At 44.1% G+C, this 26388-nt stretch overlaps 1 protein-coding gene across 40 annotated transcripts in view; it reads right to left on the minus strand.

Annotated features, from left to right (window-relative positions):
- Positions 1-6193: 6193 nt before the first annotated feature.
- The window catches only part of DYM (dymeclin), a 210157-nt gene continuing 189962 nt past the window's right edge, over positions 6194-26388 (minus strand). For all 40 annotated transcript variants that reach the window (XM_086867510.1, XM_086867499.1, XM_086867522.1 and 37 more), the window contains one exon: positions 6194-7242. In XM_086867510.1, the coding sequence (XP_086723636.1) occupies positions 7093-7242 (150 nt within the window). In that variant the 3' untranslated portion in view covers positions 6194-7092. The remainder of the gene's footprint in view (positions 7243-26388) is intronic.

Raw genomic sequence — 26388 nt, forward strand, 5'->3', positions numbered from 1 at the left:
ACTGCAACACCTGGTTTTAACAGCCGGCCCATTAACAGAAGACATCCCCCAGTTATGAGGGATGGGTGATGAAAGAGATAGAACTGCCACAGCTGTTTTAAACAGCTGGTAATAGAATAGAGAGTTCTGGTTACATCGGGAAGGGAAGGGAAAGGAAGGGAAGGGAAGGGAAGGGAAAGGAAGGGAAGGGAAGGGAAGGGAAGGGAAGGGAAGGGAAGGGAAGGGAAGGGAAGGGAAGGGAAGGGAAGGGAAGGGAAGGGAAGGGAAGGGAAGGGAAGGGAAGGGAAGGGAAGGGAAGGGAAGGGAAGGGAAGGGAAGGATGGAAGGGAAGGGGAATCCTGCTCTGTGAGTGATAGGGATGCTCACATTTTCACAGCCCTGTTATGGATGTGAGGTTTTATGAGCCCTCTCTACCCCACCTTCACTAGGGCCACTTTCTTGGCCCAAATGTGCTCTACCAGGAAGGAGGAGAAGCCAAGCAAGGAGATAAAGGCAGCCTGTAGTTTATGGCTGTTGCTTAGGTCAATAATGTATCGATTACAATTTTGTGGGCTAAAAGCTTGACCTTTTAAAGGGCAATTGGCGCCTGTGTGATTTGATTTAGGAGAAAGAAAGTAATTTAAATTTAATTTTCACTTTGTATTTCAGTTGGGAGAAACTTGCAAGACCACTTTTTTTGGGGAGTAGGGGGAGGAAATGAGGGTTTTTTCCTGGACCCATCACAAAAAGCTTCATTTTAGGGTGAGAACAGCTCTGCTGGTTGTCTCTGCTCCACTGCTCACCATGCAGAGACACGGACAGGACACAAGGCACTTAAGCAGAACGTTTATTCCGAAGCTAAGCCAGTAAATATAATGCATACTGAACATCTCACGTCAGGGAATGATGGTCTTCCGCCCCTCTAGGAACAGCCTCACCAACAAAACAACACACAGGTCTGTTTTAGCAAAAAACCTACATTTTTAGGCCTTCAAGGGCCTTCTGTAAGAGGCTTTGAATCTCCAGACATGGTTTTACATGACTGGTTTATTCTCATTATTCTCAAGCTGATACAGTCCTTAAACTGGTACAGCTCTGGTAGGACTGGGCACCCTTGGTGCCCTGCAGCCCAAGCCCCACACCCAGAAGGATTCATGGAGGTGGGGGCACTGCAGACTGGATGCAGAAGCTGCGCCAGGAGAGGGGATGGACCCTGACAACAGCTCTAGGGACAAAAATAGAAGCAGCAGGCTGAGGACAGCTGTTCCTAGTTTAAATTGCCAGTTTTTAATAAGCTGTTTTGCTCTTTGAAAAGCATTTTTTTATCGTTTCATAAATAGGAGGAGGAGCCAGGGTAGCATCATCAGGACGTCACCTACTTTGTCACTGCTCCTCTCCGGATCCTCAGTTTTCCCTGGGTGCCATCACATTCAGGGTTTTCAGCAGCACAAAGTGACTGCAAGGAAGACTGAAGTCTGCCATTTAGTTTGCCAAGACATCTGGCAAAAACATTATGTACAGCTGAACATTTCATCACGTCTGCCAAGACATATTCATTTTGGATTAATTTTAAGACAGTTTTTAAAGTGATGATGAAGGATTATGGAGTGAGCTTCAGCAGCATTAAAAAAAATTTAAAAAAAAATCATCTCTTCTCTTTAAATCTCTCATTCAAATTGTCCCAGTTTGGCAGCTCTATGGTGTACTGGATTCGTGATCTGGAGGGATTCATCGATAGTGACATTTTCATTTATCTGAGTACTTGTAAGTGCTGTCACAGTCCATGGGTGGTAGCAGAGCCTCCAACACCAAACATGGCTCCTTGGAGTAATTCATTTGCAGACAGGCAGCACAGCCCTAACATCCAAAATGCATCCACTCAGCAATAACCCAGCATCGATGATTGAATGAGTATGAGCTGTAATCTCAGCTGGAACCTTGCAGTTTGGGGTTAACTGCCCTCAAAATGCAAAGCATTTCTACAATGCTGTTACTCCAGAGACATCCCTGGTACTCCCAGTGAAGGGATGCCAAAATCTGTAGTCAGAGACTTGCAGTGGAGGGATGTACTTCATGGGTTGCTGCTTTTGAATAAGCTCATGCAACTCTGCAGCCATTTCCATGGCCCTATCAATTTCTCTGGGCACCCTGTGCCAGGGCCTGCCCACCCTCCCAGCCAGCAATTCCTTGCCAATATCCCAGCTGGGCCTGCCCTCTGGCACTGGCAAGCCATTGCCTGGGTGCTGGCCCTGCAGGCCTTGTCCCCAGTCCCTGGGCAGCTCTCCTGGAGCCCCTTTAGGCCCTGCCAGGGGCTCTCAGCTCTCCCTGGAGCCTGAATACTTGTGCAGGGGAGCAGCCCCAGCTCTCCCAGGCTGCCTCCAGAGCACAGGGGCTCCAGCCCTGGGATCTTTTAAGTCCCTTCCAACCCACTCTATAATTACTTTAAACTATTATCTCCACTGCCCACAGCACCTCCCTGCCCTGCTCCTTTCGAGTCGCTGTTCCCAAAGTCACAGCACGAAGTACAGTTCTGCTGCTGGGGTCAATGGAGGTTGCAAAAGCTGCCCTTTTCTGTGAAATTCCATTATCTTCAGCTGGCAGAGCTGTTATCAGGCAATGAGCACTGCTGGTGATTTGTGCTGATGTCTCATGCAGGAGGATGGCCTGGAGCACTCCCCTGGTGACATCACATCAGCCCGGGGATGTCTTGCCAACAGGCTCCTTCCCTGAAAGTGAAAATAACAGGGAAACTCCCAGCCTTGTGATCCCTTCCCTGAACACTTCACACACGAGTGTCACGACTGACCTGTGCAAAGGCACCACCAATGAGTAACTCTTCAGAGAGTGTGAAGTCAGCTTTCTGGCCAAGCCTTGAACACATCCCAGCCCCATCCAGCCCAACCCCCACAACCAAACTTGTGGCATTCAGGACATCCCGGCTTGACATGTCATCCTCTGTCCCTACCTTCACCCTACTGAGAGCTCACAGCCACCACGGCTTCTGCCAGGACGTGTCTGTCCAGAGGCTCCAGAATCCAGGGGCTCAGGACGAGGCTGCTGTGCCTTGCTCTCAGACGTGCAGCTGTTACCTTAAACACTGCTACTTGTCGGCAATAGCAGACAATAAATATGGTAATAGTAACTCCCTCAAAGCCCAAAATTAACACTGAATCAAACACAAAAGCAGCTGGGATGCTGGATTTTACAGTATTGCCAGTACCAGTGGTACAAATTTTTAGGTAAGGTGGCCAAAGGGGAAATGGGTGGACATGGGAAAGGATTTGCAGTGGTCAAGTGATTCTAGGAAGGGCAATCATATAGAAAACTCCTGCTCTTCCACACAGAAGGTGGAGTTTTTGCAGACCAAGCCCAATCAATTATGAGAGAGCCTGGGGCTGACTAAATATGAGATTTGACCTTTATTTGGCTGAATTAGACAACATATGCAATGATAAAACCGTAGAAAAGATTGTACAAAATCTTTAGAGCTTCCAAGGAAGGGAGGGGAGTTGTTTGTTTCTTCCTTTCCTGTTTAACTGGTAGATCAGCAATCTAGTGGCATGTACAAAACAGCTTGGGTTGGTTTTTTTTTTCCCATAACTTGCCAATACTCTTTGGTTTTAGGCTATTAGGGTCAAGAAATGCCAAAAAATCTGGCAGATTTTTGGACTGCTTTTGCCAAAGTGAATGATGCCCAATGCATTTATCTCTTTCAACATCTCCCCCACCATTTCACTTTCACAGCAAGATCAGAGTTTCACTCTCTTGCCTGAGGGTGGAGGATTTCTGCCTCACCAGGGACTTGTGCATGAGGCTCAACAACTCCCACTTCGCCAGCTTACACAGCAGCTGAGTTTCCTACCTGTTTGGTCCTCTGGAAGGGATGGTCCTCTGGGAGCAGACCTACCTTCTCCCCAGCCCTGAAGCAGTGGATTTCTCTCCAGCTGCTCAGGGAGCCCAGACAGGCGGTGACACCAGTGATCAGCACTCAAGAGCAAGAATATTATAATAAAGTCTCAGAAAGGTGAGGGCTGGAAGGGACCTTAAAGCTCATCCCACTCCACCCCCTGTCATAACAGGGCCACCTTCCAGTGTCCCAGGCTGCTGCAAGCCCTGTCCAGCCTGGCCTTGGACACTGCAGGGATGCAGGGGCAGCCCCAGCTGCTCTGGGCACCCTGTGCCAGGGCCTGCCCACCCTCCCAGCCAGCAATTCCTTGTCAATATCCCAGCTGGGCCTGCCCTCTGGCACTGGCAAGCCATTGCCTGTGTCCTGTCCCTCCATGCCCCTTTCCAAAGTCTCTCTCCAGCTCTCCTGTCAGTACCTTCAGGTACTGGAAGGCCACAGGTAGGCCACCCCAAATACGAGCATGGTCAGGAGAAGGTCCTGGTGCAACACCCATCCCACACCCCAAAACCAGAGAGACCATCAGTTGAAATGGACAGGAATGAGAAGCTGAGGTCTTGTGTGGAAAACCCTGTCCCTCCTCTGCTTCCTCCCATGACTCCATGTCCCAGTGCCCCTCCAGGTCATGGCCACTGCGACCATTGAAGCTGAGCTGGCAAGAGGTGACATTCCACGTGACACTGCAGCATGACATGTTCCCTCTTTTACCAGACACTCACTTGGACACTGATTTACTTTATACAATAAATAAAATTACATTCTTCTTAATTGCACATCATGGAGGACATGATAAAACCTTGATTAGGTTGGGCCTGAGGACCACGCGAAGACCTGTGACATAAACCACACCACCCCATATTTACTGTTTTATCTTTTTTATTTCTGTAATTACGCATAATAAATCTTTCACACAAAGAAATGAAAAGGATCCCTAAGGTGAAGGAAAAACAGAGTATTTGTGACCGTACCAGACTGCAGATGTCAGGATACTGCCAGGCCCACATCACGCTCCAGCTCTTGGGAGAGCCAATGGGGTCAGCATGGATTTCTGCCTAAATCTTGGTCTGGCTCTGCTGTTTTGGCTTTAGGTGGTAACTCCAGCTTTTCCAAACCAGCTGGGACCCGGGAGCAGGGCATTTCATGAAACACACAAGTTAATTATGCCATCAGAACAAACCCTCTGCATTTCAGTGTCACCACAACGGGAGGACAGCGAGAGAGAATTTTCTGTGTGACACCAATGTTGGTTCAGCAGCTATTTGACCTATTCTAGCAGTTTGCTACTTTATGTGTCCCTCTCTTTAAAAAGCCCTTTCACAGACAAATCAGGTTTTCTGCAGTCTGACACCTGTCTCAGCAGTGTCTGCCCTGGCAGGGCCTCTCTGCTTCTGCTCACCCTGGGGTGTTTAAAACAGATGAACACTGAGCCAGCCCAGCAGCTTTAAAATCCACAGTTTAAAAGTGCATCTTCAGACTGACCTTTCCAAATCTGGGCAGCCCTGTTGAATCACAAACACTCTTAGTCTTTTAATAAAGACAAAATTACAAATCACTACAGTAACCAAGAATAGTTATCCCCTTTTGACGTTTGCTCAAAGACCAAAACAAAACAGAATAAATCCAAAATACAGATCAACTTATGTGCAGCTCAGTCATGGTTCATTCATTTCTCCTATTTGCCTATAAAAACACTGCATCTCCAGTCTTACCATTCTATTTTCTCAAAAGCTTCTGCCATTTCAAAGTCCTAAATGCTTGTGGGCTGTATATATTCCTTTGCAGCTACATTTAAATAAATTTGGAAAGCTTTTTTTTTTTTTTTCTTTTTTTTTTTTTTTTTAATATGCCAGCATCTCCATTTGTGTAGGACTCAAATGGACTTCTGTCTCTAAATAAGCAGATAAAAAGTACAATCTTAGCATATCCTTCAGAGGGATGAAATGGTGCAAGAAATTCTATTTAAAGCCATTCAAAGGACTTTCTGAAAGCAAACGCACCCGATTCCTCAGGTCAACAAACAGAACATGCTGGAGCAGGCAGTGAGTACAGAGGGTTGCCACGCATCTTCAGGAACCAATTCCTCAAAATGGAAGTTTTGGCATGCAATGTACTGGTGACAGTCCCCCACACCGCAGCATGTGGGACAAGGAGAGTGGGTGCACGTGTGTGCAACAGGCATCCCCAAAATATGATCCCCACTTTGAAAAATGAGATTTCTTTCAAAATCACATCACTTCTTTAGTTTTTCCCACTGCTGAAACAGGTATATCAGGAAAGGGCACTTGAAAACAACAAAAAAAGAGAGTAGTATTCTACATTCAGATAAATTTATATTTCTGCCATAAAACTTTAAAAGCCAACAGGAGGTTTTCAACACAGAGCTTTGTCAAGGATCCCCAAAACACACTGTCACCATTACGCACAGGTTTACAGGACACTGGTCTATTTTACAATCTTGTAATTATTTTCTTTGGACTTTTTTTCCCCCCCTTTCCTTACACGTTCAATTTCCAGGAACAATTTTGCAGAGGAGCACAGAAAAACAAGTCTGTAAGGGACCTGACTCTGAAAGCAGGTGTTTCTTGCCCTCTGGAGAGTATTTGCCAGTCAAACAACAACAACAACAAAAGACTTGCTATTGAAAATCCTCCCACAAACATCTAAATCAAGTGTTTTGAATCTGCCTGGGAGCTAACCTGATTAAGATGCTGCTTGCTTAGTTCCCTCGGATGACAGTGTAGACAGCAATTAAAGGGCTGCAGCCTTGACAGTGCCACGGAAACGAAGGGCTGTGAGTGAAAACACGGCATTAGGTAACGAGCAACCCACGGCAGCATCCAAGAGACCATAAAAAGCTTGAACCAAGGAAGCTGCCCACTCGAAAGAGCCAAAAATACAAACGCTGCTTCCAAATCAAAGCCTGCAATCTCAATTAGCCCGTTTAGTTAAAAGGACGATCAGATTTGTGGTTGGTAGTAACATCATACCCCATGTGTAAGGCCTCATTTTCATCAAACAAGCTCTAGGTTATGGACTATAAACACAAGGTTGCCTACAAGCCATCTGTGCCCCACACCAGTCTGTCCCAGCATGAGGCTGGACACTGGTTCTGGGGTTGGAGGGGGCAATTGGAGGGGGTCAGGTTGGAAGAGGTGCAGAGGTTCAATTCCTGTAAGACGGAGAGGGGCTGGCCTGGCAAGGGGTGTCCCTCAGCCCGAGTCCATGGTGAAGAGCTGGATGTCACGGGGGTTCCAGTACAGGGCCACGGCAGAGTTGTACACCAGGGACCACACGTAGGGGATGAAGAACTCCTCAGGCTGCTCCTCCTCCACGTACTTGAACTTCAGCTCAGGGAACTTCTGCAACAAGAAGCCAGAGTCCAGTGAGGGAAGGTTTGCATGTCAGCTTGCAAACACACAGCCCACATAAACAGTGAAGAAAGAGGTTTGGTGAAAAAAATAATGGAAGGAACTAAACCATTAGAACCCAAGGAAAATATTTATAGGATAAAGAGATAATTTATAATTTCTTCTTTGAATCGAGTGCTACATTAGCATATTGTATTCAAGCCTTTTACTGTTGGTCACAATCAATTTGTCTGTTAACAGACTAAACACGTGAATCCTTTACAAAACAAAAAGGTCTTAAGGAAAACTCATTTTCAGCAGCCCCCAAAAGCCTTCTTGCTTGTGCATGTACAGACCTATCTATTGCATTTTTCCTTAAAAACGTTTTGCGATTAATTGTACTTGGCTTCTTTGCAGGAGAATCCTCTGAAAAGGCTGAAAGAATAAACACAGTTTGTGATATCATAGGATCACAGAATATCCCAAGTTGGAAAGGAACCCCAAGGATCCTGCAGTCCAGCTCCTGGCCCTGCACAGACACCCCAACAATCCCACCCTGTGCATCCCTGGGAGCGGTATCCAAACTATCCAAACTGTCCAGGAGCTCTGGCAGCCTGAGGAATGTCACCATTCCCTGGGGAGTCTGGGCAGTGCCAGCACCTCTGGGGGAAGAACCTTGCCCTGATATCCCACCTCCTGAACCTCCCTGGCACAGCTCCAGCTGTTCTCTGAGTCCTGTCCCTAGTCATCAGACAGAAGAGACAGACATGCTGCAACCTTAAGTTCCCATTTTTCTCATTTTTTCCCTCCCAAAGCAGTGCACACTGCAAACCCACCAGGTTCACTCTTGGTAAGTATGTATTTTGGAAAGAGCTGAGTCTACTTTTGTACTGTGCTCTTCACTTTATCCACTTCTAAATGTTGCCTGTGTCTGAGCTTGGCAGAATCCCAGGCAAAAGCCGCATTACAATGATCACTGGGGTAAGATAAAACATGACCCATTTTATTATTTATAAGGCTGTGGCTAAGACTAAGAATAAACGCTACCGTGTGACATGATCAGAACAAGCAGAGCAATGGCTAAGGAGCCTCTTTGCCCATTAATAATGAAGGGATTCCCTATCCTAGTTCTTGAGCTCAGTGCCCTGTTTCCTTGCCTTAAGGGTACAAGAATTCTGGCTGGATCAGTCTCGTTTGAGGGGCCATTTCTTGGACCCTTGGTTTTCAGGGTTAGGTACTTAACTTCTATGCTCCCATGTTATTTGTATTCTTGGAGTCAGAAAACATGGAAACTTGCAGAAAAGCTGTTGAAATCATGGATGTGGTACCTGGGAACAAGGGTTAGTGGTGGCCTTGGAAGTGCTGGGACAACAGCTGGACTCCAAGATCTTGGAGGCCTTTTCCAACCTAAAGGATGCTGCACTATCTCTGTTCAAGGAAGTGATGCAGCTGAAAGGCAAGGCTGTTAAAGGCTCTTCTGAATCTAGCTCCTGTTGAGTTCAAAGCTCAGAATCAAAAAGGTACATCAGCAAATTTAATTTCCTGTGTCAGACATTCAGTTTGTGGTAGAGAACTCTCCCACAGCCATTTTGTGCATCTAAACCACTTTCTACCACATCTCTACCACCTCTCTTTTCCAAGTCTGTTTTGACCAGCCTGTTTAATCTTCTGCATCACTTTGGTTTTCTCTTTCTTAGGTACCTTACATCCATACTCACCCCCATCTTGCACTTCCAATCTCCCAGTCTAATGCCGTGCCAACTCCCTTCCACTACATCCTTATCCTCTCTCTTTAGCACACTTTCCTCTTTTGTACTCACTCAACCTTTTTCTCATCAGCCTTGTGAGACCCTCCTTTTCATTGACATTCTCTATCCCTTCCCAACTCGGTTTCAAGATCTCAAGCTGTTCCCTCTGTCACCCCCCAACTAAGCCCTCATGTATATTTTCATTAGTATTTATTTTTTTAAAAAAACCTGACATTCTACTGTGCTTATCCTCAGTGTAATCTTCCCCACTTCCTTCCAAAACTTCCTGGCTTGTGGTCAGTGTAGACAGGAGCACGTTCTGTGCAGCACTGCATCAGCAGAACGAATGGTTCAACCTCACGATTACACCATGGCAACACTTCCAGACAGAGGAAAGTCTTACACAGCTGCCACTCTTCACCCCAGGGGTGGCTGCACACCAGGGATGCAGCCCATGGTAGCCCTTCTGGGAGGAAAGTAAGGGGAAAGTGATTAGACATGCTAATTTGAGTTGAATTAAACACAGGCAACTTTTTTTTTTTTTTTTTTCCCACCTTCAGGTCACAGATGTAGCTACTGGCTTTGCAAACATTAGTGGCAGTAGCCTGGGATCATTCTTGGGTGCTTGAGCAGCTTAACAAACATCTTCAGCCTTAAAATAGTTGGCAAAATTACATCAGAAATTCCAAAAGCTGCATCTGAGATGCTCAGGTCTTACTATCCCATTATCTCTCAGCTGGAAGGGCAGTATAAAACAGCTCAGGTAGCATTCATATTTTCAGGCAATAAGCCATGCATTGATTTTATTATTCAGCCTCTCTTCAGGCTGATCGATGTTGCCATTTATTGTGATCGTACCGTAGCAATTTAATAATCAATTTCAGATTAAAGGCTGTAACTCACTGCAGTCAGCCTGGACTCTCTGACACTCAACATGTGCTTTGAGCAGCCTGTGGGGGTATCTTGGAAATGCAGAAAAGGAGAATGAGATTTTTAAGGAGAGCAGTAATACACCCTGCCACTACATATACACAATTTTGATTGAGTCTATATAAAAAGAATGTAGATAATGGCAGGAGCAATGGATTTTTGATGGTCCACCTGAACAGCAGGCTCAGGACAGCTCAATGCATTGCTGATGAGACATGAAAAATTAGAACTCCAGGCCAGCAATCCAAACCCACATTCTTTACGTGACTGCAATGACCCACAGCTGTGTGCTGGCCATGTTTTCTCATTCATTTAAAATGAGAAATCCTAGAGGCCCAGCATGGAGAGAACTGCACCAGCATCTTTGGGGTGTGGATGTAGCACTTGGGAATATGGTTTATTAGTGAACACTGTGCTGCTGAGTTAATGTTTGAAGTCAATGATCGTAGAGGGCTTTTCCAACCTCAATGATTCTATGATGTAACTTGCAAGATTAACTGTGGCAGCCATTCACTACTGAGATAAAAAACTACCCACACTGTTTCACCAGCAGGGTGTTCACTGAAAACAGAACTTGTTAACAAACAAAATCATCAAAAGTTTCTTCTTTATGAGAGCGACTTTGTAACTATTTGTAACAGCAGGATTTAAACACCATGTAAAAAGCTTGATTGATGCCAAAAAGTTTAAAGGTTTATAAAAAGCTTTCCAAGGTTTTCAGGTGACATCCAAGGAATGTTTACATTCATATTTGTGCCATTTGTCTGCCGTATGTCCTGATTCAAATGAGAGATCCGGATCACCTGTGCGATCCTGGGCCCTGCAGGACATACAGGTGACACTGTAAAACCAATCAGGCTACATGGGTCTCAGGGCACTGCCAGTAATAATCCAGCCAGCACTGTTTTATCATGGTTAACAAATTCCCCACAGTGGCACATCAAACCTGCAGTGCACTAATCTATTTTCTTCTGCCTTGCTGCTGTTGTGCCCAGCTTACTCCTGGAAAGACACTGGTACTCTAGCTGGTGACACTCCAATGAACCTCATTTGTAGCACCACTTATAAAGAGAGACCATGCTAATGCATCTTAAATGGCAATCTTAATGACAGAGGAAAAGCTCTGGCATGGGATGAATCATACCTTTTTTTCCTTCACTACCCTGTTTGTTTGGATGGATGGTGTTGAAAGAGGGAGCCCCTGTGCTCTGGAGGCAGCCTGGGAGAGCTGGGGCTGCTCCCCTGCACAAGTATTCAGGCTCCAGGGAGAGCTGAGAGCCCCTGGCAGGGCCTAAAGGGGCTCCAGGAGAGCTGCCCAGGGACTGGGGACAAGGCCTGCAGGGCCAGCACCCAGGCAATGGCTTGCCAGTGCCAGAGGGCAGGCCCAGCTGGGATATTGGCAAGGAATTGCTGGCTGGGAGGGTGGGCAGGCCCTGGCACAGGGTGCCCAGAGCAGCTGGGGCTGCCCCTGCATCCCTGCAGTGTCCAAGGCCAGGCTGGACAGGGCTTGCAGCAGCCTGGGACACTGGAAGGTGTTCCTGTCCATGGCAGGGGGTAGTATGAGATAAGCTTTAAGGTCTCTCCCAGCCCAAACCCTTTTTTGATCAGTATTCACTATTTAAGTTACCAAACTCCTTGCCTTGACATAAACAGGTCCATTGGAGCAATTATTTGCATTTCTTTCCACCCCTTACAGGGACAGACAACCCCCAATAGTTTAAAATAAACCAGCCTGAGAAAGTCCTTGAAAATGCAAGAGACAGAGGTGACATTACGGTTTGAACGGCACAGTTTAAATACAGACACCACTTATCAGCTCCGGTGAATCACCCCACCACATCACCCTATCTTGTTTTCTTCTGCCAGACAAAGCAGAAGTCAGATTTAGTGGTTGGGACGAGGGTACAAACGAGACAGACCGAGAACTTTGCAGACTGTCTGCATTGTCAATCACATGGTTTGATGAAAAACCACGGGAAGTCTGATGAACAGACACATCAGTTACTGAACTGCAGTAACTCCCCCATCGGAGAAGTTCAACAACACTGGGGAGTTGGGTTTTGGTGGGTTTTTTTTGTTTTGCTTTGGTTATTTTTTTTTTTTGGGGGGGGTGTGGGTTGTTTTTTGCTTTTTTTTTTTTTTTTTTTTTTTTTTGTTTGGGTTTTTTTCAGTTAACGTTGAGGAAGAGAACATCACGGCCAGCGAGCAGCACCTGGCCCTGCTCCAGGCAGCACAGCAGCATCTGAGCTACAAGGCTTGAGCCATACATTAAATTAAACATCTACCTCTCTCCAAATGAACCCTCAGAGCTGTTCAGGCTACAGTGTTATGTCAGTGGATGATTTCCACTCAGATAATGCAGACAAGGGCAGATGGAGCTGCTTTAAGGGCAATGTCTTTGCTTCTTCCCTGATCTGAATGTTCTGCTGGATGAAAAGCAGCATTCATCAAAGATATGGGGCAGTCACTATGGAAAAGAAAGAAATTAAAGAGCTGGATTAATAAAGAACTGGAGAACTCTCTTTTCCTCGAGTTCTGGTTAGAAACTCTGGTTTCTGAAACAGCAATCAAGCAAGAATCAGTATTTTCAAAAGCAGGTGACTCTTTGAGTAGAGAAATGCTGTTTTCAAAGGAGTCTGAACACATTTGAGAGTCAAATTCATGTGAACTTTACATCAATCCAAAGCTTCAAAGTCTTTCTGAAAATGGGATTTCTCTGTGTTTGAAAAGCTTACCATGAATCCTGTTTGGTAACCTAATGAACTGATGGCAAATTATGTGTTTCATATTGTTTCAGCTAAATATAGCAGTATTGCCTGCAGAGCATCTGTAGGATTGGACCTCATTAGCAAAATACATCAAATGGCAAAGTAAAAAAAGAGGGCTCAGGTTCAGCACTGTACCAAGCCTCTATTATAATGTCTATAATGAATATTTACCCCAGCAAGGATTGTCCCTAAAACCTGCCTTGCACCAAACATACCAATCTGTGAGGATTTTGGGCAGAGGAACGACACCTGCACTTGTCTGCCAGCTCCTCAACACCACTTGGAAATCTGGTCCCCAAAATACTAATGTAAGTCAAATTAATGGCCAAGGATTTTGAAAACAACTCAACAATCATGCCTGGTACACTGTTCATGGTATGGATACACAGATACATATGGAAACATTGATATATTTGGGTTTTATATAAATATATGGACTTGAGTTCTTTAACAGACCACAAATTGTGGAAGAAAATATCTTAGTGCTTGCTCCAAGATACCGACAGTTTGAATTTCTGCAATTACTTAATTCTTGAGGGGCGGTAAGGCCGTTTCATCTTTCTCGGGTTCTGTTCATGTCTGCGGTGCTTCTCTTTGGCTTCAGACAGAAAGTCTGTGTGGCTTTGGTGAAGTATCAGTATGGGCTACACCACACCTGCCTGATACCATCTTTTTTCTCCTCCTTGGGCTCATAGCATAGAGGATGATGGTGAGGAGATGAAGGAAGCAAACAGGAAATGTGCTAGACTGAGTGTGAGACACACATCTTGTTCAGAGATCGGCCTAAGGAATAGGTGCAAACAGAAATACGGTGAAGAAAATGGGGGCTCAGGAAGGGAGGTTGAAAAAGAAACAGAAAACTCAAACTAAGTTCAAGAGGTTCAAAACCACCTGTGCACAAGGTAAACATAATAAGTATATTATATATTATTTAATAAATATATATTAAATACAGTATTATTTAGAATAAAAATAGAATTATGAAGCTTTAAGCAACTACACAAGCTGTAGTAGACAACAGCATTATTCCCAGGGAGTAAAACTCCATAACCCACATTCTAATGGGTCACAATCTTCCAGGTCCAGGAGGACAGGGGAGTTCATCTACAGAGTGAACTGTTTGAGCAAGTTTCACTGATATGTGATTTCTGTTTTCAGATCTCTTTGAGGAAAGCTTTGTACAACCACAGCTGCAAGAAAATAAATGCTCAGCAGTGAATTTTCAGTGTCAGATGTGAACTACTGCCAGAGGAGCAGACGTGCCTCTGGTCAGAGTTCAGCAATTACTAATTTTTTTATAGAGTACTGAGAAGCCAGGTCATTTTCAGAAAAATCAATCAGACAGCTCTGCCTAGATAATTATTGGTAGAAACACAATGATTTAAATGAATTAAATATTTGTGGCAAACCTGCCAGGACACAAAGCTTTGCAGGGTTCTGTCTGGGATAGAATGGCAAATAATGAGAGCTTTAAAGTCCTAGAAATTCAGAGATGCAAACACAAATACACTTGTTTCTTTTCCTTCCAGGAAAGGAATATTGCTGATAAATGTCAATAGCCCCAAATTGTGCCATTTTTGTCCTCATACCAGGCTGTTAATTTGTACAGATTCTAGAAGCACTGTATAAATGTATATATCTGAGCTTAGGTCAAGGCCAGGTACCCATTTCAGGATCTGTTTGGTCCACATCAGAAACACCTGGACTTTGGGCTACTTCTAGACAGCACAGAAAATAAAATGGACCACTGGACAGCAGCTATAAGAACAGCCTGGGAGAGCTGGGGCTGCTCCCCTGCACAAGTATTCAGGCTCCAGGGAGAGCTGAGAGCCCCTGGCAGGGCCTAAAGGGGCTCCAGGAGAGCTGCCCAGGGACTGGGGACAAGGCCTGCAGGGCCAGCACCCAGGCAATGGCTTGCCAGTGCCAGAGGGCAGGCCCAGCTGGGATATTGGCAAGGAATTGCTGGCTGGGAGGGTGGGCAGGCCCTGGCACAGGGTGCCCAGAGCAGCTGGGGCTGCCCCTGCATCCCTGCAGTGTCCAAGGCCAGGCTGGATGGGACTCTGAGCAGCCTGGGACAGTGGAAGGTGTCCCTGACATGGCAGGGGATTCGAATGCGGTAAGCTTTAAGCTTCCTTCCAATTTAAACTATTCTAGGATTCCGTGAAAATCCCTTAATCCCTTAGTTTGAGAAAAAACAGGATCCCTTCTTAGCTTCAGAGATCCTGTGTCTACCTGAAGAAATTTTGGAATGGGAGGAAAAGATTACCAAGATGAAAGATTGAACCCTACCTACATATGACACACTGTTAAGTATCATTACACTCTACATACATTTTATGCATTATACATTTATAGTCACAGTTCAAGGATTTACAGCTCTAATTAGAATTTGCTTGCCCTATCAGGATTGTTCTCTATGCCACGTTGTCTAGATGGACACAGATCTTTCCAGAACATTTCCAAAAGGACTGCTTAACAGCTAGGAGCCAGACTTGTTGTCAGACTATGGAGACAGAAAACAGCAGGAACACTACACTTGCATCACCATAGAAAATACAATATATTTTGGCTTTACCAAATAAAAAGAGATTGATGTATGTAATTCATGAGGATGAAGGCAGGATGTGTAAATGAGGTACCATCAACAAAAAAATAGAACTTTCATGCACTTCACGGCTTAACCTGAAAGAACAGTAATTCTCAGAAAATACAGTGGCCTTTCAGGAGATAGAACATAGATTTGAGCAAAAAATGAGCAACCTCAAAATGACAACAATTCAAACAAAGGGTGTTTTTCACATTAAAAAAAAAAACCTAACCAAGAAGAGAGTTAAACACATGGAATGAACAAAGCTACTGACCCAAGTGACAAAAACAGTTCTGATTGTGACCTCACTCGAGCACTTGTTATGTACATTCACCGACCACTCAGATAAATAAGTAAAATCCTTTGTATGCTTTTCAATTTAGGGAATTAAAATCTGAAAAACAGAATAATCCCAGAACCCATTTCTCAGTGGCATTAAAGGCCACTAAAGCACAAATGGGGATGAGTCTATTAACTCACAAAACTTTTATGGATATGAAGTGGACATGTAAGCCTTTCCTACCGTGGGATTTGCAGAAAATGCACATTTCATAACAGTAGTCCCTATTTTTACCACTGGTAAGGAAGATGCAAATGAGCTTAAGCTCTGGCTTCCTGTGCTTCAGCTTGCAAGCCATCCTTCTCTAGATTAATGTGCAAGGCTTTACACAACCATGAAAAACAGTATGTTTTCAGCAAACATTTCTGTTAAAACTGAAGTGAGTTTAGAAATCACTCATTCACCGACACCTTTATATAGAAGACTCATAGACCTGCTAACAAAAGGTTACAAGATTAGAACTAGATTTTGGATGCCTCAACTCACAGTTAAGACCACAATGCTTTAGCAGTACCCTCAAAGAAGGGCTCAGAAATACATAAATTTCCAAAGTCTTCAGAATTAAACCCTACACCTTATGCAAACTTTCCAAACCCCAAAATGACACTGTGCCAAAAAAATTCAAGGCTGAATTCTTTCTTTCTAGAATTTTATGAGTGAGATTTGAGCAGCCTGGGAGGTGTCACTGCCCATGGCAGGGGGTGGGAAGAAGCTGAGCTTTAAGGCCCCTTCCAGTTGAAAACATTCAGTGATTTTATGATTCTATGAATTCTGCCACTTTTCAAGTGTGCAAAAGGTGAAGTTTAAGAAATTGGCAGCAATGAATCAGTTGGGAATGTCTCATGAGGAGCAACTCTTTGAAGGTCTCAAATTGGGCAAAAGCTCAAGTGGACCTAAGTCCATATGTGCACATGCACTGTTTGGATGACTCTGCAGAAGACAGAAAGTGCATTTATAAAGTCTAGGAAGCAAGAGAAGGCAGGGGAAGATCAGTTCTGCAGTCAACCAGATCTGGAGAGGATAACCATTCCTGGAGAGATTTAAAAGCTGTGTGGATGTGGCTCTTGGGAACATGGGTCAGAGGTGGTTTGATGGATTGGCATTTCTTGGCCCCATGTTGGGCAAAGAAAAAAGTGGAGCAGGGAGAAAAGGTTTCTGGAGGTTTTATTCTGGTTTCTTCTTGTTGTAGTTCTGTTAATTAACTCTCTTTATTCCTTTTAAATTTTAAGCCTGTTTTGCCCTTCTCCTAATCTGTATCTCACAGCAAGAAATGAGTTAAGTATTCCAGTGATTTTTAGCTAGTGCTAAAACCATGACAGGTGGCTTTGGCAGTGCTGGGGGAATAGTTGGACTTGATGGTCTTAGAGGACTTTTCCAACCCCAATGATTTTGGGATTCTGTGATCTGTGAGATCCTGAGATGCTTTGCTCCCTCCCAAAAAAACTCATGGTTCTCTCAGACCCCAGTACCACCTGGTCAGTGGGAAAACCCTTATATAACCCTTATATAAAACAAAAAAAAGCCTTTTATGGTTCATGACTTGCCAAAGATCAAAATAATTCTTCCCAGGCAATTTGATTATTTGCAGCAACGTGGAAGAACTCAAAGAGAATGAGGTAGGGGTGGGAAAGGCAAAGTCTCCTCTTAGAGATATTGCAAGTGAAGGCAATAGAGAAAAACTAAGCTGTGTATCTGGACAAAGTCTGCTTCAATTTCTGGATAAAAATGACAGATCGATATTCCTTTCATCAGCCTTTTTAAAAAACAAAGCCAATACTATAAATGTCCAACAATATTCCACTTTTCATGTCAGAGGCAACCATCTGCTAATTATTTTCTGAAAAGCAAGTTACACACTTTTAGTCTGATATAATCTATTAAACTTTTTTAACAATAAAACTGCCTATGAACTGTACAAATTAAGGAAGCTTATGGAGAAAATAACCCTGCTGAATAATGCATGTACACTAATATGTGTAGCTATATATTAAAAGACACAGAGAATCTGCTCTAGATGAATCTTAGAGCCAATTATGTATTTTACATTTCAAGCAGCGAGTGCTACTGTTTAAGCCAGAGCAGTTGTTTTGACTTTGATAGTAGACTAGTCTAAAATACAAGGAATGTTGTTTATCATGGAAATGCTTTGTGCTCCAGATAACATCACGGGATGGCTGCCCCACCTAGGCTACGGCACCATCCCACCGTCCTGAAACAAACTCCAGATAAACCTCTCCTGCTGCCCGACTTCTACTCCCACCAAAGATACAACTGTTGCGCAGACAAAACTCTCGCCACCCTGTGTGCCACACCATCAGCAACACAAAACAAGCAGAAGGTGTTGGATACATGTGTGACAATGAAAGAAACTACTGAACTTTAAGAGCACGACTCACAGTTTTGTGCTTTGGTAAGGCACTGGAGCCTTGCTCACTCTGGCAGTCTGCCTTGATGCCAGAGGGATGCACCTTGGGAATCTTGTATGGACAATGTACATATTCAGACCCAGCTATATATAAATCCCTCCCTACCCCCCTTATAGGACTTGTCATAAGCAGGGTGAGATTTTTCTTCTTCCACCCTGGAGACAGAGCTGGAGATTTGGCCATCTGACTCAGTCTCACACTGTGATTGCTGATGGAGACTGTGACCCGTCCATGGAGTTTCCAGCACTCACCTCTGCTCTTCAACATCTGAGCTGGGAAGGGACTGAAGCACAATGACAGTATAAACTCCACTCATTTCACAGTTTCAGGATTTTTCCTTTTGCAAACTACTATATGACCCTTCTCTGCTCTAATACAGTCTTGGGATAATCCAGCAGAACCACAAGGGGTTGAGAGGTCAAAATGCTGTTTTCATCTGCCTGTTTCTTTCACCCCAAATCCAGAGTTACTACCATGTCAGAGTTGTTTTGTTTTTTCATTTATTTGTGTAGAACATATTCCCCCAACACAAAAGGTGGCAGGAGAAGAGCACAGTGATTCAGTTTGCATACTTTTCCAGTGATGAGGTCCCAGACATGCTTTCACTACATACTGGTTCAATGCTGCCTCCAAAACATCCCACCAAGCCAAAAAGAACATTCCTTTGGACAACTGGGACTACGCTCCCCTCCGTTATCACTGTGCAAGGGCTGATGCACTGCCCAGGCCTTGGCTTCATGTATCAACCAGAGAGACACGGTCCATTCTCCCAGCTGAGCTTAACACCTCTGATTTGCATCCTGGGGGCTGACATTTACAGCATGTTTCCTGGTGTGGAGGGCTCCTGGAAGGTCATTAGACAAAGTTTGAGTTTTCCTTCACAGCAGCCACAGAGCCGAGGCCTGCGCCGACATCCTGCCCCGGTCCCTCCCACCCAGCACGGCGGTGGGGCTGAATGCCAAGCCCAAACATCCTCCCCCGGCCCCAGCGCCCACGGAGGAAGACCTCCTTTTGATTTTGTACTTTTTAATCTGAGAGAGCCAGGCCTGTAAATATTACAAAAAATTATAACAATGACTTAAGAACAGAGACAGACTCGCTGTCACCAACTGTTAACTCTCAGATCAGGGCAGCCTAGGAAGTGGACCCTTATCTGCCTGAAGCTCAGGACGTGCTGACTAACACCCTATTGAGTCGGCAGACCTTTGGCTCCCTGATCTCCCCAAACTGGAAAATGTACACCCCAGTGGACATACTCCCTTCTTAAGTATTTCAAGCCTCTGCAAAAAGACAGACTGTGCTGCGAGATGAGCAGTGCTGCCCTGCTGCATGCAGGAAATCCCATTTATTTGTCTTGAGGAGTGAAATGTCAAGTGACATTTCCAGCCATAGCATGCAGTGCCAGACTGCAGCCTTATCTCTGGCAGGACTGCCAGCCGAGGAGCTGGTGCCAAATATGTACGTTTACACAGTTATTTTGTGAATGTGGACTTCACAGCTTTACAAAAAAAAGTTGACCTAATGCTGAGAGTTCTGTGAAGACAAATCAAAATCAGGGGAAGGGGGTGGTGTTAAGTTGACCTCAATGAATAATCAGGACGCCTTTTCTGAAATGGATTTTTAGGTTGGCTCATTCTATGCTATATTTTATTCTATATTCCATTATATTCATGAAGGTTGTGATAACAAGTTTAAATTAGGTATTGAAAACTTGCCTTTATCAATGATAGAGGGACACACAGTTGTAAGGAGAAAGGGTAAGTATGAGCAAGACAAGGATTCCTTCAAGGTACAGAGAAATCTTGACCCTGGCCAACTGGGCAATCTCCTTGATTGTCTCAGTACAGGGACTCAGGAGCTGATTGCAACCAAAAGGGATCTGTATGCTTGGTATCATCATGTAGCCACCAGTTAAAAAAGCAGTACTCTCCTATAGTGAAATTGTGGTTTTTTCCTAATGCAAACAACCATCTCAATCTGAAAAAGGGCCCCAAGTGAGCTGGTGTTTCAATAATGAATGAAAATTACTTGTGTTTTCTGTTTCACTATGCTTCAGACACAGCATTTCCAGATTTGTTTGCCTTCACTGATACCTCACTTGTTAAGACTTATTCTGGTAAAGACTGTCTTTAGGACATGAATCAAACATTTCTAGAGAACTCCCCACCTCAGGCTTGGGAATTCTTTCATAAATGCTATTATGTTCCTTTGTTATTGAGCATATCTGCCCCCTTCCTCCCTGTGCATTCAGGCCAGGATTGTTTACCCTGGTGACAACAATCAGGCTTTGCTGGTCTTAGCTTAGGGGGATGGAGCTTGGCAAGTCCTGGTGGGGCAGATAAGCACCAGGAATTCAAATAAAGTTTTTCTGTCTGACTCTGTGCTTAGAACTACAGGCACCACTTGGATCTCATGAGTCTCACATCAAGGACAATATGTAAGTTCAAGTCCTGTGCTCTCCTCCCACTCCACAGACACAAAATTTCCTTCTATGTTTTAGAGCTGCCAGTCTCCTGTAGACTCAAGGGACCTTCCTTCCATGAACTGTCCAGAACTATCCAGCCTCTGGTTTCCTATCTATAAACACAATCTTTGATGTTGTTTTTGATAGCTCACATGCTGCAGTGAAGGAAGGGAAATCTTCCTTGTGGAGCTTTGGATGCTGTTGCTACAGCATCACCAAGATGGGAAATTCTCAACCCACTGCTATACTGTCTGTCCTCAAGCCCCAGCTCATGAGTCACAGGTTGGTTGCTCTCCCCACAGTTTAAACATCAGAGCAATGGCTTTAAACTGCCAGAGGGCAGGGTTAGATGGGATATTAGGAAGAAATTCTTGGCTGTGAGGGTGGTGAAGCCCTGGCACAGGTTGCCCAGTGCAGCTGCCCCTTCCTTGGAGGAGTTTAAAAGCCATGTGGCTGTGGCTCTTGGGGGGACATGGGCAAGTGGTGGCCTTGGCAGTGCTGGGGAATGCTTGGACTCGATGGTCTAAGAGGGCTTTTCCAACTTATAGGGCAAGGAGAAAACCCAGGTAGAAAGGAGCATAGTAGGGTTTGTTTAGGCACAGGAGTCAACATGAGGACACAGTCAAGACAAATCAGCCTTTGTTAAACATGTGAGCTCAACAGATTGTGGGTTTAGCATGACAACCTTATCATAAACCCAGCCTAAGTCCACGTGGATTTAAGATCCAATACCATCATCTGATACTCCAGAACATCCACAGCTACAAAAAAGGCAGGGTGGTCTAAACCAGCTGCCCTCCAAATCCCAACACCACAGTCCTCAGCAGTGATGATGACAGACATGAGAAAACCTCTGCTTGGCCAGGAAAAAGCCATTTCCATCTCTAATCATCCTCAGCAGGAACAAACAGCCTGTAAATCAACTGGAGAAAAGCTCTGCAACTTGTACCAAAGGTTGTGACAAAATTAAACTCTCTATGGGAATGCAGCGGACGCAGCCATCAAGCCTGACAAAACACATATCTTCCTCATTCTCACTTCTTGGTGCAGTTGCTGTAAACATTCAAAACATGCCTCTGATTTATGCATTTAATTAGAAGATATCTGTAACATTCCTGCTGTTTACATTTAACCCAACACTGCAATGAAAGCTGTAATTTTGTCTGGGATTTATATTCTGTACTCAAACTTATTTTGATTCCTTGATTTAAACATACACACAGAAGTGAAAATGTGTCAAAATCATGAAAATGGAAGAGATTATACTCCATTATCTAGTTCATCTGTCATCCAGGGCAAAAATTTTCTAAGGACTGTTTTTCTCAATCTGCCACATGTTATGGAAACTTAATTCAAAAGAGTAATTCAGAAAAGACAGCTAAACCTTAAAAGTGGAAGAGCAATTGGATCAGTATAATTAGAAGTTACATTATTTTTTTCTCCCTTTATCTTGTATTTAGTTGTCACAACTCATTAAATTTTGCACCTTTTGAGGTGAAGTTGTTGGCCTCTGATACATTATTTTAAATTTTATTTTAAAAGTGTCTAACACTTATTTTTCTTGATGGAAGGGGGGATAATGTGGGACTTTGTTAATCAAATAAATGAATAAATTAATTTTAAATGCAACTTTTCATACTTTTCAGGTACTGTGCCTACACTGAAGGTTTGCAGTAGAAAAGGAACACAGGTTGGAAACAGCTTTCAACTGAGCAGGGGAAAAAAGGGGTCAGGGCATTTCAGTGCAATTTTACTTTATTTTGACCAAAGTTGCAAGGTATTTGGAAACAACACATCATGCGAATGCAGTGCCTACGGCACTGGACTTTTCATTGGACTCACAACAACTCCATATGCAATGGAGCAAGAGGAGGCTGCACAACACATGTGAAGCATATTTAGTCACAGCAAAAAACGTAATAAAAGTATAGGGAGGCTTTCTAGGGAGGGAAACTTGGGGAATGTTATTTAGCTTGAGCAATTGTACAGCTCTGAAGTGAGCAGGGGCTGGGCTCTGGCTGGGAGCCGTCCTGTAAGATGTGTTGGACAGGGAGTTTTGGGCTGCTCATGAGTGTGGGGTTCCTGCCAATCTCCTGCAAAGCCAAAGCTCTGCAGCTTTGGGCAGGGAAGCTCCTCTGTGCTCTCTTTCAGAAAAATGGGATCATCCTTGAAGGTTAACAGAGTTCAAATGATGTGGCAGGCCAGCAGTTAGCAGAATGGAAGTAGCTTTGAAAAACGTACACATGCAGAAAGTTGTTTAGCCAGGTCAGAGCTTTGTTGCCATGGGGAGCAACTTGGAAAGTCTCATACTGCTTTCCCATCCTCCAGTTTCTCCAGAGCTCACTTTCTGCCTTGTACTAGGTATCCCTTTCTTATAGCAGCTTCCTTAAACCAGTAAGGATCAGTCAACCTAATGTATCTGGTGTCAAACAGTAGCTACACAGACTCTTTCATATTAGAATCTGTGTGAAGTTTAAATCCTGCTCTAAGTCTCTCACTTGTGCCCTTCCTTCCTATAAAGTAAGAGAATCAGAGATTCATAGAATGGTTCGGATTGTAAGGGACTTGAAAGATCATCCAGTTCCATCCCCTGCCATGGGCAGGGACACCTTCCACTGTCCCAGGCTGTTCCAAGCCCTGTCCAGCCTGGCTTTGGACACTCCAGGGATCCAGCTGCTCTGGGAAACCTTGTGTGAGGCCCTCAGCACCCTCACAGTCAAGAATTCCTCCTTAATATCTAGTCTACCTTCATTCAAATTACCTTATCTTTCAAGTGCCACTGAAAACCTGAATTTTGGGATAATAATACTTTTTTATTTTTAAATTGCACGCCTAAGTTGAAATAGATGCACGGACAGCTGATGCAGTGTCTTGAGAGCTCACATGAAAAAGATCAGAGCTTATTGCTACCCTCTCTGGTTATTTCACATTGCAATGAAAGGCCAGACTTCAGCTGTGTATAAAGAAATATTAGACTGATCTCTTTTGGCAATACAGGCTCCCTTTCATAACTGGGGTTTGTATGTCATCTCCTGACCCTTCCTGTCCACAAAGCTTGCAGAGCCCCTAACATCAGACCCTCCACCACTTACTGCCTTGTGCAAGGATGCTCTGCCATATGGACAGCAACAGAATGGTACATTCCTCATCATGGATGACAGCTAGAAAATGTCACCAGTTACGTTATTCTCCTGCAAAATTTCACTCCTAACAACAAAGGTTTCTGCTCATCACAGCCCAACAGCATCCTCGTGTCTGAGAACCAGCTGGAGCACCTTTCACTGGATGTGAGATGAAGATGCTGAAAGGGTCCCTCTCATCCTGACTGTCACCAGTAGAGCACAATCAGGTTCTTCTGATCCAAGGAAGAAGATCTTTGCAGTGTACTTCCTTTGTGTCCCTTACAGAAATATTTTTCTGCTCTCTACAGGTAGCATAAAGAATTACATAATTATTTCACAGAGTCATAGAATCCTAGAATGGTGTGGGAGGGACCTTCAAAGCTCATCCAGTGCCACCCTTTGCCACGGGCAGGGACACTTTCCACTATCCCAGGCACACCCAACCTGGCCTTGGACACTTCCAGGGATGGAGCATCCTTCACCTCCTGGGCTATGTGTATCAGTATTTTACCACCACCATCATAAAAAGCTTCTTCCTTATACCTTACTCTACCTTTAGTTTAAAACTTTTACCTTTGTCTTGAGCAGAAAAAGAAACAAAACCTCCTTTAACACCTCTTGTTATAAGACACTATTTCATCTTCTAAGGCTTTTGCATGTAACTGCATGAATTTTCATCTGTTGCCTTAATGGAAGCTAGTTAATTACAACCCACAGAGTGCCACAGACAAGGCTGAGGCATTATTCAGCTCAGCTGGGTACAGGGCTGTAACTACAGAGTGGCAAAGGGAACTCAAGTGATGACAAGGTGAAGACAACCATGGGAGAGAAACAGCAAACTTCTGCACTCCTGATCAACTTGCTGCTGGTATTGGTTTATTTTCCCTTTTCCATTTTTACTAGTTTGAAAAATTAAGTCTCAGAAACACAGTAGATTTTACTGTACTAATGTTTTTACATTTGCATTTATACAATTAAATTTTTACTGTTACCTAGTCCTGGCTGGACAGGTAGGCCCTTGTTGTCTGCACAAGACATTTAAACATTTTTGTTTAAACTTCTTTTCTTAAACTGGTTTGGGATAGCAAAATACTGTCCAGCCTTCTGCAGGAGACTGACCTGCATAACAGTATTATGGGACAGCTCTTTGGAAGCAGCTATGGCAACTCCAGGATAAGGTAATTTCATTCCAGTGCAATTGTTGAGCTTTGCAAAGAAAACAGTGACTTGGGAATGAAGTGACTGAATCCAGAATACAGTTTCCAGAAGGTAACTGGAATAATCTTCAGGGGTGGAGGGGACAGACATTAAGCCTCCATGTAAATATTAGTCTCCACACAGAGAGCAGCTTGGGAATAGGAGTGTCCTGTGCTAGCCCACCCTTCATCCTCATCTTGGCCAATGCACCTCATTCCTGAACTGCAGAATCACTCTACTCCAGTCACTCACCCAAGCACCACCCTCCCAAGCTACCTTGGATTCTTGTGCAATCTCTGATACATTCCTTCATCCTGGAATGAAATGTGGTTCCCTGGATTTCAGTAAGATAAATAAGCCTTCTGTACGAACAGGATGCATCTTTCCTAGAGAACTGTAACCTAACTACAAGTAAGATGCAAAGGAGAATAAAAATAGATAATATATTTGATTTTAAAACTACAACTATCACCACAAACCTGATGCCAGTGAAACCTTCCCCAGTGCTTCTGAGAACTTTACACGTAAGGTTTGGCTACATTATATTTGCATTTATATGATTTATATAAGTTTTACTACCTTTTACTTCAAAATAGTCTATTTTTAGCCAGTCCTTCATATTGTATGTATTAAAGAAAATTAAGATTTTTAGCAAGCACTGAAGAAAGGCGAATCTCTTGCTCAGATTTCCCAGAGAAGCTGTGGCTGCCCCTGGGTCCCTGGAGTGTCCAAGGCCAGGTTGGATAGGGTTGGAGCAAACTGGGATAGTGGAAGGTGTCCCTGCCCATGGCAGGGGGTGGCACTGGATGGGCTTTAAGCCCTTTTAACTCAAACCACTGGTTTGGTTCTAAACCCAAACCATGGTTCTAAACTATTTGGAGATTTCTCAGATGACAGTAAAGGTCTTTTGGGATGGTGACAAGTTCACTCATTTTTCAACACATAATGCAAGCAGATTTCAGTGTTACTGGCACTCTGATGGCCTTCATCATCATCAGCCTCTCACTGACAGAATGAGGAATCTCTCTCCAAACATGAATATCCCTTAGCCATCGTGACTTTCCAGGTTCACAATGGAAAGGACCAACATTCTGAGATCCTCAGGAGTACTTATGACACACTACTTTGAAACTGAAAATTATATTTATACTACTAAACCACGATTTTTTAAAAGCAAGGAATGCTATATTTGTAATATTTTTTGATGTTAACTTGAGCTGCAGACACAGCTTGGAAAACATCTGAGTTTTACAAGCCTCAGTTATGTCAGTAATGAGGCCAAATCACCCAGCTATCCTCCCCTGCAGTGGCTCAGGCTCACAGGATGCAGGCCAGGAGCAGGGTCCCTCGCTGGCACCAGCCCCAGCAACACCAACCACGTCTCAGAGAGCAGCAGATGAGGCTTACATGGTGCTTTCACAGGTTGTGGACGAGCTGTTTTCAGCCACTTTTTGTTTATGGAACAAAGGATCACATATTGCCATGAAGCTAAATGAGCTAAGAGAGCTCTAAATACTTCCACAGTGATTTGCTCATAATAAAAAGGAGAAAAAGCACTCTACCATATTAGACTGCA

The sequence above is a fragment of the Cyanistes caeruleus genome, chromosome Z (genome assembly GCF_971803275.1).
Source record: "Cyanistes caeruleus chromosome Z, bCyaCae1.hap1.1, whole genome shotgun sequence".
Classification (NCBI taxonomy): domain Eukaryota; kingdom Metazoa; phylum Chordata; class Aves; order Passeriformes; family Paridae; genus Cyanistes; species Cyanistes caeruleus.